The 27,612-nt window shown below is 50.3% G+C and overlaps 1 protein-coding gene across 1 annotated transcript in view; it reads right to left on the reverse strand.

Moving 5' to 3' along the window:
• LOC143804776 (factor XIIa inhibitor-like) overlaps positions 1 to 19,898 on the reverse strand; it is an 80,683-nt gene extending 60,785 nt beyond the window's left edge. Inside the window, exons 1-2 of the mRNA XM_077283189.1 lie at positions 19,679 to 19,898; positions 19,490 to 19,593 (exon numbers count right to left, since the gene is read on the reverse strand). Of these exons, the coding sequence (XP_077139304.1) occupies positions 19,490 to 19,576 (87 nt within the window). The 5' untranslated portion in view covers positions 19,577 to 19,593; positions 19,679 to 19,898. The remainder of the gene's footprint in view (positions 1 to 19,489; positions 19,594 to 19,678) is intronic.
• Positions 19,899 to 27,612: the final 7,714 nt, after the last annotated feature.

Below are 27,612 nucleotides of genomic sequence, written 5' to 3' on the forward strand. Positions count from 1 at the left end.
GCCACCTCCCTCCCTGCAGGACCCGGATCCGCGGCCATCTTGGATCCGGGTCTGGAGCAGGCAGGGAGGGAGGTAAGACCCTCGCAGCAACGCGATCACATCGCGTTGCTGCGGGGGGCTCAGGGAAGCCCGCAGGGAGCCCCCTCCCTGCGCGATGCTTCCCTGCACCGCCGGCACATCGCGATCATGTTTGATCGCGATGTGCCGGGGGTTAATGTGCCGGGAGCGGTCCGTGACCGCTCCTGGCACATAGTGCCGGATGTCAGCTGCGATAGGCAGCTGACACCCGGCCGCGATCGGCCGCGCTCCCCCCGTGAGCGCCGCCGATCGCGCTGGACGTACTATCCCGTCGGCGGTCATACGGGCCCACCCCACCTCGACGGGATAGTACGTCGGATGTCAGGAAGGGGTTAAGGAGTCTTTGGAGAAGGGACATATTCGTCCATCCTCTTCCCCTCTTGGTGCGGGATTCTTTTTTGTGGCCAAGAAAGACGGGTCTTTGAGACCATGTATAGACTATCGGCTTTTGAATAAAATCACTGTCAAATTTCAGTATCCTTTGCCACTATTGTCGGACTTGTTTGCTCGGATTAAGGGTGCCAAGTGGTTCACCAAGATAGATCTTCGCGGTGCGTACAACCTTGTGCGCATTAAGCAGGGAGATGAATGGAAAACTGCGTTCAATACCCCCGAAGGTCATTTTGAGTACTTGGTGATGCCTTTTGGGCTTTCTAATGCCCCCTCAGTGTTTCAGTCCTTTATGCATGACATTTTTCGGAAGTATCTGGATAAATTTATGATTGTTTATCTGGATGATATTCTGGTTTTCTCTGATGATTGGGATTCTCATGTAAAGCAGGTCAGGATGGTGTTTCAGGTTTTGCGTGATAATGCTTTGTTTGTGAAGGGCCCAAAGTGTCTCTTCGGAGTGCAGAAGGTTTCCTTTTTGGGTTTTATTTTTGCACCTTCTACTGTGGAGATGGACCCAGTCAAGGTCCGAGCTATTCATGATTGCACTCAACCCACGTCCGTTAAGAGTCTTCAGAAGTTCTTGGGTTTTGCTAATTTCTACCGTCGTTTTATTGCTAATTTTTCTAGCATTGCAAAACCTTTGACGGATATGACCAAGAAAGGTTCTGATGTTGCTAATTGGGCTTCTGCAGCCGTGGAGGCCTTCCGGGAGGTGAAGCGCCGGTTTACTTCGGCGCCTGTTTTGTGCCAGCCTGATGTCTCACTTCCCTTTCAGGTTGAAGTAGACGCTTCTGAGATCGGTGCAGGGGCTGTTTTGTCGCAGAAAGGCTCTGGTTGCTCTGTGATGAGACCATGTGCTTTTTTTTCTAGGAAGTTTTCGCCTGCTGAGCGGAACTATGATGTTGGTAATCGGGAGTTGTTGGCTATGAAGTGGGCATTTGAGGAGTGGCGTCATTGGCTCGAGGGAGCTAAGCATCGTGTGGTGGTCTTGACTGATCACAAAAATCTGATGTACCTCGAGTCCGCTAAGCGCCTGAATCCTAGACAGGCTCGTTGGTCATTGTTTTTCTCCCGTTTTGACTTTGTTGTCTCGTACCTGCCTGGTTCAAAGAATGTGAAGGCTGATGCTCTTTCTAGGAGTTTTGTGCCTGACTCTCCTGGAGTCTCAGAGCCAGCAGGTATTCTTAAAGAGGGAGTGATCTTGTCGGCCATTTCTCCTGATTTGCGACGTGTGTTGCAGAGATTTCAGGCTGGTAGACCTGACTCTTGCCCACCTGACAGATTGTTTGTTCCTGATAAATGGACCAGTAGAGTTATTTCCGAGGTTCATTCCTCAGTGTTGGCAGGGCATCCTGGGATTTTTGGTACCAGAGATTTGGTGGCTAGGTCCTTTTGGTGGCCGTCCCTGTCGCGGGATGTGCGATCTTTTGTGCAGTCCTGTGGGATTTGTGCTCGGGCTAAGCCTTGCTGTTCTCGTGCCAGCGGGTTACTTTTGCCCTTGCCCGTCCCAAAGAGGCCTTGGACGCACATTTCCATGGATTTCATTTCAGATCTTCCGGTGTCTCAAGGAATGTCTGTCATCTGGGTGGTCTGTGATCGTTTTTCCAAGATGGTCCATTTGGTGCCCTTGCCTAAGTTGCCTTCCTCTTCCGATTTGGTTCCTTTGTTCTTTCAGAATGTGGTTCGTTTGCACGGCATTCCTGAGAATATCGTGTCTGACAGAGGATCCCAGTTTGTGTCCAGATTCAGGCGATCCTTTTGTGCTAGGATGGGCATGGATTTGTCATTTTCATCTGCCTTTCATCCTCAGACTAATGGCCAAACGGAGCGAACTAATCAGACGCTGGAGGCTTATTTGAGATGTTTTGTTTCTGCGGATCAGGATGATTGGGTGGCTTTCTTGCCATTGGCTGAGTTTGCCCTTAATAATCGGGCAAGTTCCGCTACTTTGGTTTCGCCATTTTTCTGCAACTCTGGTTTTCATCCGCGGTTTTCCTCGGGTCATGTTGAACCTTCTGACTGTCCTGGGGTGGACTCCGTGGTGGATAGGTTGCAGCGGATTTGGAATCTTGTGGTGGACAACTTGAAGTTGTCACAGGAGAAGGCTCAGCGCTTTGCCAACCGCCGCCGCGGTGTGGGTCCCCGACTTCGTGTTGGGGATTTGGTTTGGTTGTCTTCTCGGTATGTCCCTCTGAAGGTTTCCTCTCCTAAGTTTAAGCCTCGCTTTATTGGTCCTTATAAAATTTTGGAAGTCCTTAATCCGGTGTCGTTTCGTTTGGATCTTCCGGTGTCGTTTGCCATTCATAATGTGTTCCATAGGTCTTTGTTATGGCGGTACGTGGTGCCTATGGTTCCTGCTGTTGAGCCTCCTGCTCCGGTGTTGGTTGAGGGCGAGTTGGAGTATGTGGTGGAGAAGATCTTGGACTCTCGTCTCTCTAGACGGAGGCTTCAGTATCTGGTCAAATGGAAGGGCTATGGTCAGGAGGACAATTCCTGGGTGGTCGCCTCTGATGTTCATGTGGCCGATTTGGTTCGTGCCTTTCACGCTGCTCATCCTGATCGCCCTGGTGGTCTTGGTGAGGGTTCGGTGACCCCTCCATAAAGGGGGGATACTGTTGTGAACTATAGTTCTTGGCTCTCTCTTGTGGTCATTAGCGGTATGGCACCTGGAGTGTCATTCCCCAGGTTGGCACTCACCTGGTTCGTTTTGCATGGGTGTGCCTATATAAACTTCCTGGATACTCTGTATTGTGCCTGGATTCGTTGTTATCAGACCATGTCTGTTTTCTCCTGTCTCCTGGTCTCCTGATTTTGCTAGATAAGCTAAGTCCTGCTTTCTTATTTTTGTGCATTTGAATTTTCCTTATTTTGTTCCAGCTTTGTTTAAAATGTGATTGCTGATTTTGCTGGAAGCTCTAGGGGGGCTGTTATTCTCCCCCCACACCGTTAGTCGGTGCGGGGGTTCTTGGATATTCAACGTGGATATTTTGTAGGGTTTTTTGCTGACCGTATAAGTCATCTTTCTATTTTCTGCTATTAGTCAGTGGGCCTCTCTTTGCTAAATCTAGTTCATTCTTACGTTTGTCATTTCTTCTTACCTCACCGTTATTATTTGTGGGGGGCTTGTATTATAACTTTGGGGTCTTTTCTCTTGAGGCAAGAGAGGTCTTATTTTCTCTGAAAGGGTTAGTTAGTTCTCCGGCTGGCGCGAGACGTCTAGAACCAACGTAGGTACGTTCCCCGGCTGCTGCTAGTTGTTTGTGCTAGGATCAGGTATATGGTCAGCCTAGTTACCACTTCCCTATGAGCTGGTTTTTTGTGTTTGCAGACTTAGCTGGTACTCCTGAGATCCTCTGCCATTAGGATCATAACACTCCTCCTCCTCCTGTCCCTGGGCTCCAACACCGCTAGTTGATGTCCAGAAGTGCTGTCCGCACAGAGCCAAACACCTCGTCAATGTGTTAGTGGGGTTCAGCACCGCCAGCTGTTCCCCTGCTGTGTGTGTGGCAATCCCTCCTATCTCCTCCACCTCCTCCTCCTCCTCCTGTCCCTGGGCTCCAACACCGCTAGTTGCTGTCCAGAAGTGCTGTCCGCACAGAGCCAAACACCTCGCCAATGTGTTAGTGGGGTTCAGTAAAGCCTGCTGCTCCCCTGCTGTGTGTGTGGCAATCCCTCCTGTCTCCTCCACCTCCTCCTCCTCCTGTCCCTGGGCTCCAACACCGCTAGTTGCTGTCCAGAAGTGCTGTCCACACAGAGCCAAACACCTCGCCAATGTGTTAGTGGGGTTCAGCACCGCCAGCTGTTCCCCTGCTGTGTGTGTGGCAATCCCTCCTATCTCCTCCACCTCCTCCTCCTCCTGTCCCTGGGCTCCAACACCGCTAGTTGCTGTCCAGAAGTGCTGTCCGCACAGAGCCAAACACCTCGCCAATGTGTTAGTGGGGTTCAGTAAAGCCTGCTGCTCCCCTGCTGTGTGTGTGGCAATCCCTCCTATCTCCTCCACCTCCTCCTCCTCCTGTCCCTGGGCTCCAACACCGCTAGTTGATGTCCAGAAGTGCTGTCCGCACAGAGCCAAACACCTCGCCAATGTGTTAGTGGGGTTCAGTAAAGCCTGCTGCTCCCCTGCTGTGTGTGTGGCAATCCCTCCTATCTCCTCCACCTCCTCCTCCTCCTCCTGTCCCTGGGCTCCAACACCGCTAGTTGATGTCCAGAAGTGCTGTCCGCACAGAGCCAAACACCTCGCCAATGTGTTAGTGGGGTTCAGCACCGCCAGCTGTTCCCCTGCTGTGTGTGTGGCAATCCTTCCTATCTCCTCCACCTCCTCCTCCTGTCCCTGGGTTCCAACACCGCTAGTTGATGTCCAGAAGTGCTGTCCGCACAGAGCCAAACACCTCGCCAATGTGTTAGTGGGGTTCAGCACCGCCAGCTGTTCCCCTGCTGTGTGTGTGGCAATCCCTCCTATCTCCTCCACCTCCTTCTCCTCCTCCTGTCCCTGGGCTCCAACACCGCTAGTTGATGTCCAGAAGTGCTGTCCGCACAGAGCCAAACACCTCGCCAATGTGTTAGTGGGGTTCAGTAAAGCCTGCTGCTCCCCTGCTGTGTGTGTGGCAATCCCTCCTATCTCCTCCACCTCCTCCTCCTCCTCCTGTCCCTGGGCTCCAACACCGCTAGTTGATGTCCAGAAGTGCTGTCCGCACAGAGCCAAACACCTCGCCAATGTGTTAGTGGGGTTCAGCACCGCCAGCTGTTCCCCTGCTGTGTGTGTGGCAATCCTTCCTATCTCCTCCACCTCCTCCTCCTGTCCCTGGGTTCCAACACCGCTAGTTGATGTCCAGAAGTGCTGTCCGCACAGAGCCAAACACCTCGCCAATGTGTTAGTGGGGTTCAGCACCGCCAGCTGTTCCCCTGCTGTGTGTGTGGCAATCCCTCCTATCTCCTCCACCTCCTTCTCCTCCTCCTGTCCCTGGGCTCCAACACCGCTAGTTGATGTCCAGAAGTGCTGTACGCACAGAGCCAAACACCTCGCCAATGTGTTAGTGGGGTTCAGCACCGCCAGCTGTTCCCCTGCTGTGTGTGTGGCAATCCCTCCTATCTCCTCCACCTCCTCCTCCTCCTGTCCGTGGGCTCCAACACCGCTAGTTGATGTCCAGAAGTGCTGTCCGCACAGAGCCAAACACCTCGCCAATGTGTTAGTGGGGTTCAGCACCGCCAGCTGTTCCCCTGCTGTGTGTGTGGCAATCCCTCCTATCTCCTCCACCTCCTCCTCCTCCTCCTGTCCCTGGGCTCCAACACCGCTAGTTGCTGTCCAGAAGTGCTGTCCGCACAGAGCCAAACACCTCGCCAATGTGTTAGTGGGGTTCAGTAAAGCCTGCTGCTCCCCTGCTGTGTGTGTGGCAATCCCTCCTATCTCCTCCACCTCCTCCTCCTCCTGTCCCTGGGCTCCAACACCGCTAGTTGCTGTCCAGAAGTGCTGTGCGCACAGAGCCAAACACCTCGCCAATGTGTTAGTGGGGTTCAGTAAAGCCTGCTGCTCCCCTGCTGTGTGTGTGGCAATCCCTCCTATATCCTCCACCTCCTCCTCCTCCTGTCCCTAGGCTCCAACACCACTAGTTGCTGTCCAGAAGTGCTGTCCGCACAGAGCCAAACACCTCGCCAATGTGTTAGTGGGGTTCAGTAAAGCCTGCTGCTCCCCTGCTGTGTGTGTTGCAATCCCTCCTATCTCCTCCACCTCCTCCTCCTCCTCCTGTCCCTGGGCTCCAACACCGCTAGTTGCTGTCCAGAAGTGCTGTCCGCACAGAGCCAAACACCTCGCCAATGTGTTAGTGGGGTTCAGCACCGCCAGCTGTTCCCCTGCTGTGTGTGTGGCAAACCCTTCTATCTCCTCCACCTCCTCCTCCTCCTCCTGTCCCTGGGCTCCAACACCGCTAGTTGATGTCCAGAAGTGCTGTCCGCACAGAGCCAAACACCTCGTCAATGTGTTAGTGGGGTTCAGCACCGCCAGCTGTTCCCCTGCTGTGTGTGTGGCAATCCCTCCTATCTCCTCCACCTCCTCCTCCTCCTCCTGTCCCTGGGCTCCAACACCGCTAGTTGCTGTCCAGAAGTGCTGTCCGCACAGAGCCAAACACCTCGCCAATGTGTTAGTGGGGTTCAGTAAAGCCTGCTGCTCCCCTGCTGTGTGTGTGGCAATCCCTCCTGTCTCCTCCACCTCCTCCTCCTCCTGTCCCTGGGCTCCAACACCGCTAGTTGCTGTCCAGAAGTGCTGTCCACACAGAGCCAAACACCTCGCCAATGTGTTAGTGGGGTTCAGCACCGCCAGCTGTTCCCCTGCTGTGTGTGTGGCAATCCCTCCTATCTCCTCCACCTCCTCCTCCTCCTGTCCCTGGGCTCCAACACCGCTAGTTGCTGTCCAGAAGTGCTGTCCGCACAGAGCCAAACACCTCGCCAATGTGTTAGTGGGGTTCAGTAAAGCCTGCTGCTCCCCTGCTGTGTGTGTGGCAATCCCTCCTATCTCCTCCACCTCCTCCTCCTCCTGTCCCTGGGCTCCAACACCGCTAGTTGATGTCCAGAAGTGCTGTCCGCACAGAGCCAAACACCTCGCCAATGTGTTAGTGGGGTTCAGTAAAGCCTGCTGCTCCCCTGCTGTGTGTGTGGCAATCCCTCCTATCTCCTCCACCTCCTCCTCCTCCTCCTGTCCCTGGGCTCCAACACCGCTAGTTGATGTCCAGAAGTGCTGTCCGCACAGAGCCAAACACCTCGCCAATGTGTTAGTGGGGTTCAGCACCGCCAGCTGTTCCCCTGCTGTGTGTGTGGCAATCCTTCCTATCTCCTCCACCTCCTCCTCCTGTCCCTGGGTTCCAACACCGCTAGTTGATGTCCAGAAGTGCTGTCCGCACAGAGCCAAACACCTCGCCAATGTGTTAGTGGGGTTCAGCACCGCCAGCTGTTCCCCTGCTGTGTGTGTGGCAATCCCTCCTATCTCCTCCACCTCCTTCTCCTCCTCCTGTCCCTGGGCTCCAACACCGCTAGTTGATGTCCAGAAGTGCTGTACGCACAGAGCCAAACACCTCGCCAATGTGTTAGTGGGGTTCAGCACCGCCAGCTGTTCCCCTGCTGTGTGTGTGGCAATCCCTCCTATCTCCTCCACCTCCTCCTCCTCCTGTCCGTGGGCTCCAACACCGCTAGTTGATGTCCAGAAGTGCTGTCCGCACAGAGCCAAACACCTCGCCAATGTGTTAGTGGGGTTCAGCACCGCCAGCTGTTCCCCTGCTGTGTGTGTGGCAATCCCTCCTATCTCCTCCACCTCCTCCTCCTCCTCCTGTCCCTGGGCTCCAACACCGCTAGTTGCTGTCCAGAAGTGCTGTCCGCACAGAGCCAAACACCTCGCCAATGTGTTAGTGGGGTTCAGTAAAGCCTGCTGCTCCCCTGCTGTGTGTGTGGCAATCCCTCCTATCTCCTCCACCTCCTCCTCCTCCTGTCCCTGGGCTCCAACACCGCTAGTTGCTGTCCAGAAGTGCTGTGCGCACAGAGCCAAACACCTCGCCAATGTGTTAGTGGGGTTCAGTAAAGCCTGCTGCTCCCCTGCTGTGTGTGTGGCAATCCCTCCTATATCCTCCACCTCCTCCTCCTCCTGTCCCTAGGCTCCAACACCACTAGTTGCTGTCCAGAAGTGCTGTCCGCACAGAGCCAAACACCTCGCCAATGTGTTAGTGGGGTTCAGTAAAGCCTGCTGCTCCCCTGCTGTGTGTGTTGCAATCCCTCCTATCTCCTCCACCTCCTCCTCCTCCTCCTGTCCCTGGGCTCCAACACCGCTAGTTGCTGTCCAGAAGTGCTGTCCGCACAGAGCCAAACACCTCGCCAATGTGTTAGTGGGGTTCAGCACCGCCAGCTGTTCCCCTGCTGTGTGTGTGGCAAACCCTTCTATCTCCTCCACCTCCTCCTCCTCCTCCTGTCCCTGGGCTCCAACACCACTAGTTGATGTCCAGAAGTGCTGTCCGCACAGAGCCAAACACCTCGCCAATGTGTTAGTGGGGTTCAGCACCACCAGCTGTTCCCCTGCTGTGTGTGTGGCAATCCCTCCTATCTCCTCCACCTCCTCCTCCTCCTCCTGTCCCTGGGCTCCAACACCGCTAGTTGATGTCCAGAAGTGCTGTCCGCACAGATCCAAACACCTCACCAATGTGTTAGTGGGGTTCAGCACCGCCAGCTGTTCCCCTGCTGTGTGTGTGGCATTCCCTCCTATCTCCTCCACCTCCTCCTCCTCCTGTCCCTGGGCTCCAACACCGCTAGTTGCTGTCCAGAAGTGCTGTCCGCACAGAGCCAAACACCTCGCCAATGTGTTAGTGGGGTTCAGTAAAGCCTGCTGCTCCCCTGCTGTGTGTGTGGCAATCCCTCCTATCTCCTCCACCTCCTCCTCCTCCTGTCCCTGGGCTCCAACACCGCTAGTTGCTGTCCAGAAGTGCTGTCCGCACAGAGCCAAACACCTCGCCAATGTGTTAGTGGGGTTCAGTAAAGCCTGCTGCTCCCCTGCTGTGTGTGTGGCAATCCCTCCTATCTCCTCCACCTCCTCCTCCTCCAGTCCCTGGGCTCCAACACCGCTAGTTGCTGTCCAGAAGTGCTGTCCGCACAGAGCCAAACACCTCGCCAATGTGTTAGTGGGGTTCAGTAAAGCCTGCTGCTCCCCTGCTGTGTGTGTGGCAATCCCTCCTATCTCCTCCACCTCCTCCTCCTGTCCCTGGGCTCCAACACCGCTAGTTGCTGTCCAGAAGTGCTGTCCGCACAGAGCCATACACCTCGGCAATGTGTTAGTGGGGTTCAGTAAAGCCTGCTGCTCCCCTGCTGTGTGTGTGGCAATCCCTCCTATCTCCTCCACCTCCTCCTCCTCCTGTCCCTGGGCTCCAACACCGCTAGTTGCTGTCCAGAAGTGCTGTCCACACAGAGCCAAACACCTCGCCAATGTGTTAGTGGGGTTCAGTAAAGCCTGCTGCTCCCCTGCTGTGTGTGTGGCAATCCCTCCTATCTCCTCCACCTCCTCCTCCTCCTGTCCCTGGGCTCCAACACCGCTAGTTGCTGTCCAGAAGTGCTGTCCGCACAGAGCCAAACACCTCGCCAATGTGTTAGTGGGGTTCAGTAAAGCCTGCTGCTCCCCTGCTGTGTGTGTGGCAATCCCTCCTATCTCCTCCACCTCCTCCTCCTGTCCCTGGGCTCCAACACCGCTAGTTGCTGTCCAGAAGTGCTGTCCGCACAGAGCCAAACACCTCGCCAATGTGTTAGTGGGGTTCAGTAAAGCCTGCTGCTCCCCTGCTGTGTGTGTGGCAATCCCTCCTATCTCCTCCACCTCCTCCTCCTCCTGTCCCTGGGCTCCAACACCGCTAGTTGCTGTCCAGAAGTGCTGTCCGCACAGAGCCAAACACCTCGCCAATGTGTTAGTGGGGTTCAGTAAAGCCTGCTGCTCCCCTGCTGTGTGTGTGGCAATCCCTCCTATCTCCTCCACCTCCTCCTCCTCCTGTCCCTGGGCTCCAACACCGCTAGTTGCTGTCCAGAAGTGCTGTCCGCACAGAGCCAAACACCTCGCCAATGTGTTAGTGGGGTTCAGTAAAGCCTGCTGCTCCCCTGCTGTGTGTGTGGCAATCCCTCCTATCTCCTCCACCTCCTCCTCCTGTCCCTGGGCTCCAACACCGCTAGTTGCTGTCCAGAAGTGCTGTCCGCACAGAGCCAAACACCTCGCCAATGTGTTAGTGGGGTTCAGCACCGCCAGCTGTTCCCCTGCTGTGTATACGGCAACGTGTACTGCGACCGCCACGCAGGCACAACAAGTTAAATTTAAGGGAACCTGCCCCCCCCCCCCCGGCGTCTGTTACTGAAGGAGCCAGCTTGTGCAGCAGTAATGATGCAAAGGGAAAAAGTGCCTCTTTTTGTGGTGCTCCTTGCACATGCTGAACCTAACACTTATGAAATGTGTCCCCCTCCTACCGTTATACCGTCCGGTAGGTGGAACTTTCCTTTGTCATGTGACACAGCACAGCCGTCATTCTTACCCCCTTGGCGCCGTGCGCCGCCTCCTCAGCGTTGTTTGAATCTGTCCCAGAGCCTGCGCTGTTAGGTTAGCCCTTGGCCATGCACACATTTTGCGATGCCCGTCTTCTGACATCATTTGGTGTCAGGCTGGCTGCGCCTGTGCGGCCGCGCTGGCCGAGATCCCGCCTCGCAGTGTCTTCTGATTTAATCCCACTGGGGGCCTGAGATCCATGGACATGCGCAGTGCATATCTGAACCTCCGCCTCTCACTCATCTCCCTACGGCTTCTTCAGACTGTGCGGTGTCAGCTGATCCCTAATAGCATGCCACGGCCGTGACACCGCACAGTCTGAAGAAGCCGTAGGGAGGGGAGTGAGAGGCGAGGATATGCACTGCGCATGGCCACGGATCCCAAGCCTGCGGTGGGATTACATTAGACGACACTGCGAGGCGGGCTCTAGGCCAGCGCAGCCGCACAGGCGCAGCCAGTCTGACACCAAATGATGTCAGATGACGGGCAGCGCAAAATGTGTGCATGGCCAAGGGCTAACCTAACAGCGCAGGCTCCGGGACAGATTCAAACAACGCTGAGGAGGCGGCGCACGGCGCCAAGGGGGTAAGAATGACGGCTGTGCTGCGTCACATGACAAAGGAAAGTTCCACCTACCGGACGGTATAACGGTAGGAGGGGACACATTTCATAAGTGTTAGGTTCAGCATGTGCAAGGACCATAATTAAAATAGCTAAGTTTACCTTTTCCAGCATTAGTGCTGTACACGATGGCTCTTTCAGCTACAAACGCCTGGGGGGGGGTTAAAGGTTCCCTTTCAACTTGCTCCAGTGCAGGCTTCGGCCTACACTCTGCTCCCTCTCCTCCTCCTGCTGACCCTGGGCTCTAACACCGCCAGTTGGGACCCAGATGTGCTAGCTGCACAGAGGAAAACACCAGCCAATGTGTCAGTGGGGTTCAGCACCGCCAGCTGTTCCCCTGCTGTGTAGCCGGCAACGTGTGCTGCAACAGCCACGCAGACACAACAGACCCAAAGCTGCCGCCAGTGCAGGCTTCAGCCTACACTCTGCTCCCTCTCCTCCTCCTGCTGACCCTGGGCTCTAACACCGCCAGTTGGGGCCCAGATGTGCTAGCTGCACAGAGAAAAACACCAGCCAATGTGTCAGTGGGGTTCAGCACCGCCAGCTGTTCCCCTGCTGTGTAGCCGGCAACGTGTCCTGCAACAGCCACGCAGACACAAGAACTGAAATTGAAGGGAACCTGTCCCCCCTCCCCCAGGCGTTTCTATGTTTTACAGCCACCTTGTACGGCAGTAATGCTGCATGTGTGCAAGGTGGCTCATAAACTTATTCTCCTCGCACATGTGGAACTGAACAACACGTCTAAAATGTGTCCTCTGTGACCATTTAACCATCCCGGAGGTGTGACTTTCCTTTGTAATGACACGCTGCAACCCCCTTGGTAGCGCTGCCCGTCTTCTGGCATCATTGTATGGCTGCCTGCGCCTCTGCGGCCGCCCTGACCCACACAACGCCCCTCGGTGTCTTATTTATTTGGACTGCGAGGGTGTGATTGATGGGCATGAGCAGTGCATATGTTCGCCTGTCCCTCATCTCCTTCCGCCTTCTTCAGACTGTGCGGCTTCATGGCCGTGGCATGCGATAAGGGATCAGCTGACGCCGCACAGTCTGAAGCGGGTGTAAGGACCCGAGTGTGAGAGGCGAACATATGTACTGCGCCAGGCCATGAATCCCAGCCCCGCAGTGTTTTAACTATGTAAAGACACTGCGGGGCTGGGATTCATGGGCATCGCAAACCGCAACGGCCGACATTAAATGATGTCAGAAGATGGGCAGCGCTAACAGCGCAAGGCCAAGGGATAACACGACAGCGCAGACTCCTGTACAGCAAATAACAACGCTCAGGAGGCCGCGCCCAGCACCAAGGTGGGATTCTTGACATCTGTGCTGCGTCTCATTACGAGGGGAACTCTCGCCTCCAACACAGTTTGACTGTATAAAGGGCTAAATGTTATACATGTTCCTTTCAGCGTGTGCAAGGAGCAAAATTAAAAGAGCAACCTTTGACTTGTGCAGCATTACTGCTGCCCAAGCTGTGGCTCTTGTAGTTTTTAACCCCTGAGGGGGGGTTAAAGGTTACTTTTAAAATCGGTTCAATTAGGCTTCGGCCTACACTCTGCTCCACCTGCAGAGCCCGGGCTCCAACACCGCTAGTTGCTGTTCGGAAGTGCTGGCTGCACAGAGCCAAACACCTCGCCAATGTGTCAGTGGGGTTCAGCACCGCCAGCTGTTCCCCTGCTGTGTAGCCGGCAACGTGTCCTGCAACAGCCACGCAGACACAACAGACCCAAAGCTGCCGCCAGTGCAGGCTTCGGCCTACACTCTGCTCCCTCTCCTCCTCCTGCTGACCCTGGGCTCTAACACCGCCAGTTGGGGCCCAGATGTGCTAGCTGCACAGAGAAAAACACCAGCCAATGTGTCAGTGGGGTTCAGCACCGCCAGCTGTTCCCCTGCTGTGTAGCCGGCAATGTGTCCTGCAACAGCCACGCAGACACAAGAACTGAAATTGAAGGGAACCTGTCCCCCCTCCCCCAGGCATTTCTATGTTTTACAGCCACCTTGTACGGCAGTAATGCTGCATGTGTGCAAGGTGGCTCATAAACTTATTCTCCTCGCACATGTGGAACTGAACAACACGTCTAAAATGTGTCCTCTGTGACCATTTAACCGTCCCGGAGGTGTGACTTTCCTTTATAATGACACGCTGCAACCCCCTTGGTAGCGCTGCCCGTCTTCTGGCATCATTGTTTGGCTGCCTGCGCCTCTGCGGCTGCCCTGACCCACACAACGCCCCTCGGTGTCTTATTTATTTGGACTGCGAGGGTGTGATTGATGGGCATGAGCAGTGCATATGTTCGCCTGTCCCTCATCTCCTTCCGCCTTCTTCAGACTGTGCGGCTTCATGGCCGTGGCATGCGATAAGGGATCAGCTGACGCCGCACAGTCTGAAGCGGGTGTAAGGACCCGAGTGTGAGAGGCGAACATATGTACTGCGCCAGGCCATGAATCCCAGCCCCGCAGTGTTTTAACTATGTAAAGACACTGCGGGGCTGGGATTCATGGGCATCGCAAACCGCAACGGCCGACATTAAATGATGTCAGAAGATGGGCAGCGCTAACAGCGCAAGGCCAAGGGATAACACGACAGCGCAGACTCCTGTACAGCAAATAACAACGCTCAGGAGGCCGCGCCCAGCACCAAGGTGGGATTCTTGACATCTGTGCTGCGTCTCATTACGAGGGGAACTCTCGCCTCCAACACAGTTTGACTGTATAAAGGGCTAAATGTTATACATGTTCCTTTCAGCGTGTGCAAGGAGCAAAATTAAAAGAGCAACCTTTGACTTGTGCAGCATTACTGCTGCCCAAGCTGTGGCTCTTGTAGTTTTTAACCCCTGAGGGGGGGTTAAAGGTTACTTTTAAAATCGGTTCAATTAGGCTTCGGCCTACACTCTGCTCCACCTGCAGAGCCCGGGCTCCAACACCGCTAGTTGCTGTTCGGAAGTGCTGGCTGCACAGAGCCAAACACCTCGCCAATGTGTCAGTGGGGTTCAGCACCGCCAGCTGTTCCCCTGCTGTGTAGCCGGCAACGTGTCCTGCAACAGCCACGCAGACACAACAGACCCAAAGCTGCCGCCAGTGCAGGCTTCGGCCTACACTCTGCTCCCTCTCCTCCTCCTGCTGACCCTGGGCTCTAACACCGCCAGTTGGGGCCCAGATGTGCTAGCTGCACAGAGAAAAACACCAGCCAATGTGTCAGTGGGGTTCAGCACCGCCAGCTGTTCCCCTGCTGTGTAGCCGGCAACGTGTCCTGCAACAGCCACGCAGACACAAGAACTGAAATTGAAGGGAACCTGTCCCCCCTCCCCCAGGCGTTTCTATGTTTTACAGCCACCTTGTACGGCAGTAATGCTGCATGTGTGCAAGGTGGCTCATAAACTTATTCTCCTCGCACATGTGGAACTGCACAACATGTCTAAAATGTGTCCTCTGTGACCATTTAACCATCCCGGAGGTGTGACTTTCTTTTGTAATGACACGCTGCAACCCCCTTGGTAGCGCTGCCCGTCTTCTGGCATCATTGTTTGGCTGCCTGCGCCTCTGCGGCCGCCCTGACCCACACAACGCCCCTCGGTGTCTTATTTATTTGGACTGCGAGGGTGTGATTGATGGGCATGAGCAGTGCATATGTTCGCCTGTCCCTCATCTCCTTCCGCCTTCTTCAGACTGTGCGGCTTCATGGCCGTGGCATGCGATAAGGGATCAGCTGACGCCGCACAGTCTGAAGCGGGTGTAAGGACCCGAGTGTGAGAGGCGAACATATGTACTGCGCCAGGCCATGAATCCCAGCCCCGCAGTGTTTTAACTATGTAAAGACAGTGCGGGGCTGGGATTCATGGGCATCGCAAACTGCAACGGCCGACATTAAATGATGTCAGAAGATGGGCAGCGCTAACAGCGCAAGGCCAAGGGATAACACGACAGCGCAGACTCCTGTACAGCAAATAACAACGCTCAGGAGGCTGCGCACAGCACCAAGGTGGGATTCTTGACATCTGTGCTGCGTCTCATTACGTAGGGAACTCTCGCCTCCAACACAGTTTGACTGTATAAAGGGCTAAATGTTATATGTGTTTCATTCAGCGTGTGCAAGGAGCAAAATTAAAAGAGCAACCTTTGACTTGTGCAGCACTACTGCTGCATAAGCTGTGGCTCTTCTAGTTTGTAACACCTGAGGGGGGGTTAAAGGTTACCTTTGAAATTGGTTCAATTAGGCTTTGGCCTACACTCCGCTCCCCCTGCTCCTCCTGCTGACCCTGGGCTCTACCACCGCAAGTTGGGGCCCAGATGTGCTAGCTGCACAGAGAAAAACACCAGCCAATGTGTCAGTGGGGTTCAGCACCGCCAGCTGTTCCCCTGCTGTGTAGCCCGCAACGTGTCCTGCAACAGCCACGCAGACACAACAGACCCAAAGCTGCCGCCAGTTCAGGCTTCGGCCTACACTCTGATCCCCCTGCTGACCCTTTGCTCCAACACCGCTAGTTGGGGCTCTAGGAAGACAAGCTTGAATAGGTCCCCATCCTGCTTCCAGCACCGTCAGCTGGTTCCGGGCAGAGCCTTTGGCTTAGGTGCCTCCCTCTGGGTATCCGAGTTCCACCAACGTCAGGTGGTCCTTGGTAGTGCTTTCAGGCACGGGTACCTCCTGCTTAGTAACCGGGTTCCAGTAACGTCAGCTGGTCCTCGGTAGTTCCATTGGCTCTTGGACCTTCGGCTACCCATCCGGGTTCCAGTACCATCAGTTGGTTCTCGGCAGTGTCTTTTGCTCTTGTACCTTCTGCTCCCCATCCTGGTTCCAGTACCGTCAGCTGGTTCCAGGCAAAGCCTTTGGCTTAGGTGCCTCCCTCTGGGTATCCGAGTTCCACCAACGTCAGGTGGTCCTTGGTAGTGCTTTCAGGCACGGGTACCTCCTGCTTAGTAACCGGGTTCCAGTAACGTCAGCTGGTCCTCGGTAGTTCCATTGGCTCTTGGACCTTCGGCTACCCATCCGGGTTCCAGTACCGTCAGCTGGTTCTCGGGAGTGTCTTTTGCTCTTGTACCTTCTGCTCCCCATCCTGGTTCCAGTACCGTCAGCTGGTTCCGGGCAGAGCCTTTGGCTTAGGTGCCTCCCTCTGGGTATCCGAGTTCCACCAACGTCAGGTGGTCCTTGGTAGTGCTTTCAGGCACGGGTACCTCCTGCTTAGTAACCGGGTTCCAGTAACGTCAGCTGGTCCTCGGTAGTTCCATTGGCTCTTGGACCTTCGGCTACCCATCCGGGTTCCAGTACCGTCAGCTGGTTCTCGGGAGTGTCTTTTGCTCTTGTACCTTCTGCTCCCCATCCTGGTTCCAGTACCGTCAGCTGGTTCCGGGCAGAGCCTTTGGCTTAGGTGCCTCCCTCTGGGTATCCGAGTTCCACCAACGTCAGGTGGTCCTTGGTAGTGCTTTCAGGCACGGGTACCTCCTGCTTAGTAACCGGGTTCCAGTTCCATCAGCTGGTTCTCGGCATTTTCTCAGCCTTCTTGTACCTTCTGCTACATTTCCAAGTTCAAGACCCTAAAGACGATGACCCTGAAGACCACCCCGATGACGACGACCCCGGAGACGACGACGACCTGGAAGACCGAGAAGCAGAAGAACAAGAGGCTGCAGAACAAAGAGCAGAAAAACATTAAGCATAAGACTAAATATCAGAGCAAAAGATATTATCTAAATTATAAGCAGAAGAAGACTAAGCAGTGTATGGGGGTGAGTCCGTTCCTCCTCGTGGTGCCCCTGGATAAAGCCTGATGCTGCAGGCCAAACTGAAGGCGGACAAATGTAACTCTTTTGTGACAGGCAGAACGGAAGGTGTAATCTTCAAACTTTTATAGATAACAACTATGGGAATGCCTGTCACAAATAAGAATATGATGAAAAAGTTGAATATGAAGAAGATAATAGTTGAATAAAAAGAATATGAACAATGTAACCCAAAAAAAAATAGGTAGAAGATGAAGAAGAAGATGAACAAGGTGAAGAAGGTGATGTCAAAGAAGCTGATGATGAGGATAATGAAGAAGAATGTGTGGGAGAAGTAAAAAAGAAGGTGAAGGGCGTGGAAGTAGTGAAACATCAATATCTGACAAAATAAATAAAAAATTAACATAGTCAAAATCTTTCTAACACCGAACGTCATCAAAAAAAATATAAAAATCCTGCTATTCTATTTGATTGGGCTAAACCTCTGTGCCTTTAATGTCTCCGCCACCTCCCCCAATACATCCTACATTATTCTTAGTTGTTTTCCTTCATGTAGAATTAACCTACAAGGAAATAAAGGGTTTAGTTTAATTCCGATATTTTCGTCCCATTGACTTGCATTAGGATCGGGTATCGGTATCGGATTAGATCCGATACTTTGACGGTATCGGCCGATACTTTCCGATACCGATACTTTCCGATATCGGAAGGTATCGCTCAACACTAGTGTTGAGCATTCCGATACTGCAAGTATCGGGTATCGGCCGATACTTGCTGTATCGGAATTCCGATACCGAGATCCGATATTTTTGTGATATCGGGTATCGGTATCGAAACAACATTAATGTAAAAATGTGTAAAAGAGAGAATTAAAATAAAAAATATTGCTATACTCACCTCTCCGACGCAGCCTGCACCTTACCGAGGGAAGCGGCAGCGTTCTTTGTTTAAAATTCGCGCTTTTCTTTCCTTTACGTGAGTCCCGGCTTGTGATTGGTTGCGTGCCGCCCATGTGACCGGCACGCAACCAATCACAGCAAGCCGTGACGTAATTTCAGGTCCTTCAGGATTTTAAAATTACGTTCCGGCGTTGTGATTGGTTGCGTCGCAGTCACATGGGAGACGCAACCAATCACAGCAAGCCGTGACGTAATTTCAGGTCCTTAAGGATTTTAAAATTACGTCCCGGCTTTGTGATTGGTTGCGTCGCAGTCACATGGGACACGCAACCAATCACAAGCCGTGACGTCACGGGAGGCTGGACACGCGCGCATTTTAAAATGGGCGCGTGTCCAGCCTCCCGTGACGTCCCAGCTTGTGATTGGTTGCGCCGCGATCAACCAATCACAAGCCGGGAGGCTGGACACGCGCCCATTTTAAAATTTTAAAGGTCCACTGTGTTTTATCAAGACCAAAGTCAGCGCAGCCATCTACCAGGAAATTTTAACTTCATGCTTCCCTCTGCTGACAAGCTTTTTGGAGGTGGAAATTTCATTCTCCAGCAGGACTTGGCACCTGTCAACACTATCAAAAGTACCAATATCTGGTTTTAAAAACAACAGTATCACTGTGCTTGGTTGGCAGCAAACTCTCCTGACCTTAACCCTATAGAGAATCTATGGAGTATTGTCAAGAGGAAGATGAGAGACACCAGACCCAACAATGCAGACGAGCTGAAGGCTGCTATCAAAGCAACCTGGGCTTCCATAACCCTCAGCAGTGCCACAGGCTGATCGCCTTCATGCCACACCACATTGATGCAGTAATTGATGCAAAAATAGCCCCGACCAAGTATTGAGTGCATTTACTGAGCATACATTTCAGTAGGCCAACATTTCAGATTTTAATATCCTTTTTCTATCTGGCGTTATAAAGTATTCTAATTTACTGAGATAATGACTTTTGGGTTTTCATTGGCTGTAAGCCATAATCATCAAGATTAACAGAAATAAACACTTGAAGTAGATCGCTCTGTTTGTAATGACTCTATATAATATGAGCTTCATTTTTTGCATTGAAGAACTGAAATAAATTAACTTTTTGATGGTATTCTAGTTTTGTGAGAAGCAACTGTAGATGGCTTAGAAGGGTTGATCCTATCGACAGATTCCCTTTAAGAATTATTGTCAATGTAAAAGATGTGTCAAATGCTGCCAAATTTATGATCCACTGTGATATACAGTATATGGTGCATTTTACGGGTATTTGCAAATGTCTTTTAGCAACAGGAAGGCGTTTCAGGAAAAGGTCAGCTGTGTTTTTATAAAGTGTAAAAGTATAAAGCTCTTTTTTTTTTTAAACAAACTTGTACATATAAAAAATTGAGCTGCTTCCAAAATGAAGCTGTCTGTAGACTGGCATGGCCACTTCTTTTATCCGCTTTTCGGCTTTCTAAGCCAGAGCCTACCCTCCTGTAAAAATAGCCGTGTGCACATACCCTAAAATTACATACCCTATATTTCATGCAGTCTCAATATTAGAAAGCATTAATAAATTTGCCCCAGTGTTCTAAAATGTCAACAGACGGAAGGTATACTATTTTAGCATCGTGACCTGCAAATAAAGAGTACAGTACACATGTAACGCACAGACAATTGGACAGATGCGCTATACAGTTCTGATTGCGTATTTTGCGCTAACCTCAGACTTGGGTTGATGTGAGAGAGACCCGTTGTTCTTGCACATTGCAGTTGCAAAAAGGAAAACCACGTGGATCATAAGTTGCATCGTAGATATTAAAGTATCTGAAAACAAAAACATAGAATGCTTCAATTTCAATGCAACTTTCGGTAAAGTAACAACAGTTGTATGGTTTTGATTCTTTCTTACCTCCTCCGATGTTAAGCTTTGTGGTCCTCTGCTGATCTCTAGTTGTGTGTCTCTTATCTCGAGAAGTTTGATTGCTCTCGAAAAAAAGAAACAAAAAAATAATCCTGTTGATGACTTTTAAATGACTAATAAAGATAGAATAAATGATGTTACAACACAAATTTTCGGGATTCCAAATCGTTAGGTCTCTTTGTCAGGCATGTTCTCTAGGTGTTGTCCCAAAAAGCTCAGTGCACATGTATTTATCAGTCAGATTCACAGAATGATATTGGGAGGGATGACAATACTAGTTAAACATTCTCTCAAATTCCGGTAAATGCACTGACTTCCAAAAAGTTCCTCCCTCTAGTAAGCACCTCCCCAATAAAAGCAATTCATTTAATTCTGTCCAGATTCTTTTAATTTCATCTTGTTGGCAATACAATACATTAACTCCTCAAGAACCAGGACAATTTCATAGTATTAATTTGGTCGTCCAGGCTGAAATGAAAAATCTGCAGTTACTTTTACAGACTGCAACATGTTATTGCTGCGTAGCTCTTATCTCAGTAAGGTACACCTGTTTACAGTGGTAGACATATCAGCCTTTGTTGCATTGCTACATGAATGCTGCAACAAATGGAGAAGTTCCATATGTGTCATGTGAATGATTGGTGATGTGTGAGCAAATACATAACATGGAAAAAAAATCACCTTTGGTCATCTAATGCCTAGGCTGGGTGCCACTGTTTTGCTTGGTTGCGAGGATTGCACAGTGTGTTTATAATGCAATGAGATGTCATGGGACAATGTGGGGTCAGCAGTAGACTATATGCCCATGACCGTGTCACTCACAGTGTGGGAAGACTAAGCGCAACACGAAGGGGTTGGGGAAGGGAGCTGAACACTAGGGAAGGGGGGAGTGGGACCTCTAGGCAGACCTAAAGTCACCCTGTCTGCCCTAAACATCCCTATACAGGTTCTACACCTATCGCCGAGCAGGAACCTAATCCCTGCCTGACCCTGTGGCTAAGCCTTGCTTAGGGAAGGACAAGGTACACTAGTCAAACCCCAGTACCACTAAACACAGCTGGGATAGACAAACAAGGGGAACACATATCTTGAGTAGACTCACTGAGGTAACACAGAAGTCCTCCAACAGCACCAAAGACTAAGATAGCCGACTGCTATAGCTCCAAGTCTCAACGGGGGAAAATGGAAATATCACCAGCAATTCACAGATGCAGACAGGAAATCTATAAATACCCAGTCCAGGTGTGTCAATTAGAGCCGGGGGGAGGTTGCCACTGAGTCCAAGAGTCAGAAGGACCAGGAAGGTGTCTGCAATGCCAACCACAGAGACCTACTGCAGCCAGATGCTATGCGACTGTCTGCAGCCTCTGACACACCCGTGACACCCTGGGAGCATAAAGAGTGCATAACAAATATCTGTTTCAGATGTATGTATGAGCTGTCCAATAGAAAGGCCTGTGCCACAGCTAGCTATTAAGTGGGCATAAGCAATACTCACTACTAATGTCTATTGCCCCGATGATTTAGAAAGGGCCAGAGAGAAGCAAAGCATGCACAGATCTGTACTCCGAGCTGCCCTGCAAAGTAGTTTGTTCAAGTTGAGGGGACTGGCCTACTGGTATGAAGGTGCTGCCATAACTGAGACAGAGCAAGGTACTGCAGTGTGCAGGCGCTGGGCCTCTGACCTTTCCGGGTGCCTGTGCACTGCACTCTGCCATCAGCAGGTCAGATAAGTATGCCTGCACAGGAGCGTGATGCCGGGGAGCCATGAAGCAAGCAGGAGGGCGGCGATCATAAGAAGATGGGAGGTGCCGGACCCGGACCTGTGACACCCATCGGACCAGACTGCCCCCGGGTGAGTATAATAAAACTTATTTTTCTTATCTTTCAGGTGGGATCAGGATCTTTTCTACAGCATTATAGAATGCTGTAGATATGCCCTGAAACGCGGTGGCCACATCTTATATCGGCCAAACCAGGTGAGAGGTTCGCTTTAATGTATACATGAAATCTTCATCTGCAAAATTGCTATAAAAAATACAGTAAAAAAGAAGGTACTTAGCGCATAGATTGGCCAATCATCAACTGCAGACTTGTTAGAGTGATGTTGCACAACTGTGTAATGATTTGTGGGTTGGAAGCTCCTTATTCCTTGCTGAAGACCTGCATGTTGGATTCCTCTGCATGTTAAAGGGAGTCCATCAGTCAAAACTGACAGTAAAAACTGAGCATCAAGCCTTGTAGGGGATATAACACTTCTAAAAAAAAATTGCACTTAGTGTTCTCAGCGCTGCCTCTGAAGTTTAATCAATTATACTTATTAATGTGCTCAGTGCACCCTGGATGTGGCCAAAAGACTCCGGATGTATGCGGATGCATCCGCATGCATCGTTTTGATGCGCCTGCCGACCACAACAAAATGCAACATGTTGCGTTCAGCGCAGCGTCAAAACGACACATGCGGACGCATCCGCATACATCCGCATGGCCTGCATACCCAATGCTAAAGATAGGTATGCAGGATGCATGCTAATGTAGGCGGAGCTGAATGGAAGAGGTGCGGCAGTGGAGGAAGTATGCTGCCCTCCGCAGCTCTGCCCAATGCAAATGTGAAACCAGCCTAAGTGAATCCCAGTACTAATCTAAAAGTAATACCACTGTAGGTGTACGGAATGGTGAAATTAAATAATAATGTATAACACATTAAATATAAAGAACAAGCAATAAAACAGTAGTGACTGTGCCCTGGTATATATTAAATGACTATGCAGGCATGGCAGTATTAATGACTCATGGCGATATTGGAGATATTACCTGTGCAGACAGGTGGGTGGAAGCAGGAACGCACCCCGACGCACGTTTCGGAATAAATCCTTCGTCAGGGGGCAATGTTGGTCCACTATTTTAGCATGTGGAACCAGAAATGTATAGAATGCTGGCTCATTCCTTATCTTGGTAAGATGGAGCAGTCTACATAGAAACCAACAGTGGCAAAAACGGAGAAGAAAAAACTATACCGGTTCAAAATAATGAACAAGATATAGTTTATTGATTAAAAGAGATAACAGGTTTGGAGGGAAGGGAATATAACACGTGTCACATGATGTGCTGTGAGAGACTAGGGCGCACACAATTGGGCAGAACTGCATATAACATGGTAAGTAGCATGACAAAATTGACAGTCATTATAGTATACAATCAGTCAAAAACAGGAATGTCATGAAACATGATAGCATAACAGTTAAATCTCTGCTTAGGAGGTAATGCTAAATAGCAATAATATAAAGACATATACAGCCATGTGTAGGCAATCACATAGTAAGAAGCACTACTATGCACGTAACAGCAGGGATCTCTGAGGAGTGTGCGCCCGCCCCGACGCGCGTTTCGGTCCTGCCTTCCTCAGGATCCGACAGTTGCTTAGAGTAGGTCTTTGTCATTGACCCAAGGTTAAGCATTGTTTTTTTTTCTCTATCTGTAGGCTAAAAAAATTGCTTCCATCTCATACTGTTTGTTTAGTGTCCTAGTGAACGTGGAAAGCTATCCAAGGTTTGCCTCTTTACTGAGTCAAAGAAATCTTGACGTGTCATAACGCAGAGCTAGACAGACCTTTGGAAAACAAAAATAGTAGCATCAGGGTATTTTTCACCTTGGCTGAGCAATCATCATTAACTTGCGGAAGGCTACAGAATCTAATAGGAAGGGACTACATGACGAACCATGTAAACAGGTAAAGCTACAGGCGACTAGACTGCTTTTTGCAGGTAATATTTTCCTGTAGGTGGTTGCTATTGACTTGGGAATGTTGAAACTGGTGGATTAATACTTTACACCATCACTGATTATAGCAGAACATCAACAGAAAATTATGAAGGAACAGAAATAACCTGCTTTTTTTTTCTCACTAGTGTTAACAGGATATATTATACTGCAATACCCAAAAGCTATCACACTGTTTGCAAAGTCTGCAGATGGCTACAAGTAGACTTTTGTCCAGCAAGTTGAAAAAAAAATTATTCTAATGATGTGATAGAATTTAATTTTCATTAATTGTAGTGCAGCGGAGTTGGTGCAGTGTGACAGACAGGGAGGGACCGAAAGTTCAAAGCAAATGTATTTTAATGTTCAAAGAAACTCACAAAATAAACAGTGCACAGTTTCCTCCAGATCGCAGCCAGGGCTTCTTAACAGTCTGTATCCAAGACTGGTTTGCCGAGGGCGACCACTGTGTCACGCTCAGGGGTTCCAGGCATTTGCTGCTCTTGGCTCTTTGTTACTGCACACCTAAGCTGGATGTTGCAGAGCCACCTGCTCTGCAGTTTGCAAACACTGACAAACATAACCCTTTGCTGCAGGGTTTTTAAATGGAATTTGTGGCCATGGGCCACTTGTAAGACCCGGCCTGGAGGGAGCAGACTGCAACACTACCATCCTGTAGTCCACTCCAAAAATAATAACCCTTAACGGGTTTTCCTAAACATTGCCTTGGTCAAATAACTTGACCAGGTTCACACTTACTTTTATTTTGCACTGCAATCCTAAATTTCTTCCCCAAAAAATCCAAAGTAATATGTAGTAAAAATGCCAACATCAATTTGACAGTTTTCTATTTTTTTTCTACTTGTCTGTTTTCATTTCTGCATCATCTAAAATCACCTTTGTCCTTTTCTTTTACTCTGTGTTTGTGAAGCCTTTTGTAAACAACAGTTTAAGCAAATGATTAATGCAAAAGTAATGAAGTCAACCAGACAAAATCCTATGTAATGTCCAGTGTCATCCAAAGACAGATATGCAGTGTACAAAAGGTTTATTAAAAATTAAGATTTTTATTTTAGTAGTAGCAACATATGCTGCAGCATTTTACAGTTCGGAGTAGAATGAAACATCAATGAAACACCAAAAGGAAAAAATGGCTATTATAAAGGAATACTCTTATCCTCTGTATGGATTGTAGACCAGTAATGGAAAAGAAACAACAAATAATTAACAACTTATAAGCATGCAACAAACCAATTTCATCACAATAGAGAACGATCACACGACCGATGTCTCCACATCCGAGAGAAAAACTGGTCCGATTATTTTGAAGGGCTTCAGTTTTTCTCAGACATGAAGAGAAAAACAAAAGTTTCCCCACCTTCTTCATTCCCCATTATGTCATCCGAGAGAGGACCTATTTTTTTCACGGACCCATAGACTTACACTGCTAATTTTGATCCGACCCCTCAAATCAAAATCGGACATGTCTCCGATTTCTTCCACGGACCACTCGGCCTGATAGATAAATTGAACATGTTCATGGCCTAATAGAATAGCCTGGGTACAAATGCCATCCATAAAAACCACGGATAGCACTCATAAGCGAAATAAGGAGACAAGTCCAAAGGGGAACCCTCCAAGTATGAAGTAAAAGTGCATCAAAAACTACAGAAAAAAAAACCCAACATGTACGTGCCAAAATTGGTTAGGTGATGATGGAAATCTTTTAGGGCCATATTTTTGCATAGAGTGAGTATTCACACCAGTTTTAATCTGCGCTGCCAAAACAGGGGTAGCAGCAGTGCGCATGGTCATACCTGCCGTCAAATTCATTAAATTGCAGCTGTTTTGTAGGCCAGAAATGCTACTCCAGGCCCTGACTGGAGTTACAGTTCTGGCACAGTTCAAGTAGATATACGCTGCTCCAAAGATGCGCCACATTAAGTGGCGACTGGCGAGCATTGTACGCCAGCCAGACTGGCATAGTGCGAGTATGCGCTATCCAAGGCGTAATGAGTCAAACTATATGTTTTTTTGTAGGATGTAGAGGCTTTTATGGGGGAGTGGTTCCCACTCAAAATTAGTGGTAAAAATGAAAATGTAGGGGGGCATGGCCTGGCTATAGAGGAGTAAGGACGTGTGTTTCCTCTCTTCTGTCCCTGGATTGGACACAGACCTCGCCTGGGCTACAAAACTCTGCCAAAACTCTGTAAAGGCCGGCTAAGAAATAGAAGAACACACTACAGACATCCGGGTGCCCTCGCACAGACTCTCCAGCAAGTATTATCTGCTTTCTTAGGAGTGCAGCTCCCTCTCCACACAAGCCAGGAGAATCTAAGATGGAGGTGGATGCTTCTGGGGAGAGACATTCCCTGCACTCCGCAGGCTCCTCAGCCTCATGTCCCTCTCTCTGCCCATAAGTCAGCTAGTTCCTTATCTCCACATATGGTGGAGTTCATCCCAAGGGCTGTGTCTCCTACATCCCCTGAAAGGGAAGTTTTCCCCGTAATGCTGTGCCCATCTCCCACAGATGCCCCTGAGGGAAGTTTACAGGCAGACATCACAGAGACTGACAAAATCTGGGAAGATCTTAGAACACGCATACCTGCTATCCCCACCAGGGAGGATATGGAGAACTATGTATCTAGACTGTAATCATAATACAGGGCTGAAGCTGCCTCTATTAGGAGGGGAAATGCAACAACTGAGAGGGTGTCTATCACAGAAAATACCAGCTAATATGGAACAAAACCTGATCTCTCATGAAACAGTTATTTTTTTGTCATTCATACCAAATAGAATACTTGACGGATCTTGTAGAGGACATTGAAAACAAAGGACGGCGTAACAATATCAGGGTTATAGGGCTCCCTTAAACAGTGGCTCAGAAGGATTTAGATGAGACCCTAAGATATCTTTTCAACTCCATTCTGGGATCACACCAGGACTCTGAATTAGAATTACCGTATATACTCTAGCATAAGCTGAGATTTTCAACCCATTTTTTTAAGGCTGAAAGTGCCCCTCTCGGCTTATACTCGAGTCATTGTCCCAGGGGGTTGACGGGGGAGGGGGAACGGCAGGAGTGGAGGCTGTCACATCATACCTCCTCCCTGCTTCTCCGATGGTCTCCAGAGCTGGCAGCTCTTCCTGTGTTCAGCGGTCACGTGGTACCGCTCAATAAAGTAATGAATATAGATGCAACTCCACTCCCATAGGCGTGGAGCGCATATTCATTACTTTAATGAGCGGTAACATGTGACCGCTGAACACAGGAACAAGCTGCCGGCGCTGGAGACCATTGGAGAAGCAGGGAAGTGCAGAGACCGCGCCAGGATGGTGAGTATAATGGGGGAGGGTAAGCCATGCGATATTCATCTGTCCCTGTTCCACCGCCGGGCTCTGTCTTCCGCGTCCTCTGGCTGTGAAGTTCAGGTCAGAGGGCACGATGACGTGTTTAGTGCATGCCCTCTGCCTGAACAGTCACTGCAGAGAGCCGGAAGACAGCGGAGCGTGGCGGCGGATCGGGAACAGGTGAATATTGCAAGTTCCAGGGGCCTGAGCCAGCGGCGACTCCGACACTTTGCACCCATAATGCGCCGGTGTCCCCGCTATCGCAGCAGCAGCATACGAGGCATATTATTCTATGGAGCATCTTATGGGGCCATCAACTTTTATGGAGCATTATATGGGGCATATTATTCTATGGAGCATCTTATGGGACCATCAACCTTTATGGAACAACATATGGGGCATATTATTCTATGGAGCATCTTATGGGGCCATCAACCTTCATGGAGCAGCATATGGGGCATATTATTCTATGGAGAATCTTATGGGGCCATCAAGTTTTATGGGGCATATTATTCTATGGAGCATCTTATGGGGCCATCATTAACCTTTTATGCAGCATTATATGGGGCATATTTTAATATGGAGCATCTTATGGGGCCATTATTAACATTTGTGCAGCATTATATGGGGCATATTCTTCGTATGGAGCATCTTATGGGGCCCATCATGAACTGTATGAAGCATTATATGGGGCTCCTGATTCAATATGGATATTCAAAAACATTTAACCTACTGATGTCTCAATTAATTTTACTTTTATTGGTATCTATTTTTACTTTTGAAATTTATCAGTAGCTGCTGCACTTCCC

Source organism: Ranitomeya variabilis, chromosome 1, assembly GCF_051348905.1.
Source record: "Ranitomeya variabilis isolate aRanVar5 chromosome 1, aRanVar5.hap1, whole genome shotgun sequence".
In the NCBI taxonomy this organism is placed as follows: domain Eukaryota; kingdom Metazoa; phylum Chordata; class Amphibia; order Anura; family Dendrobatidae; genus Ranitomeya; species Ranitomeya variabilis.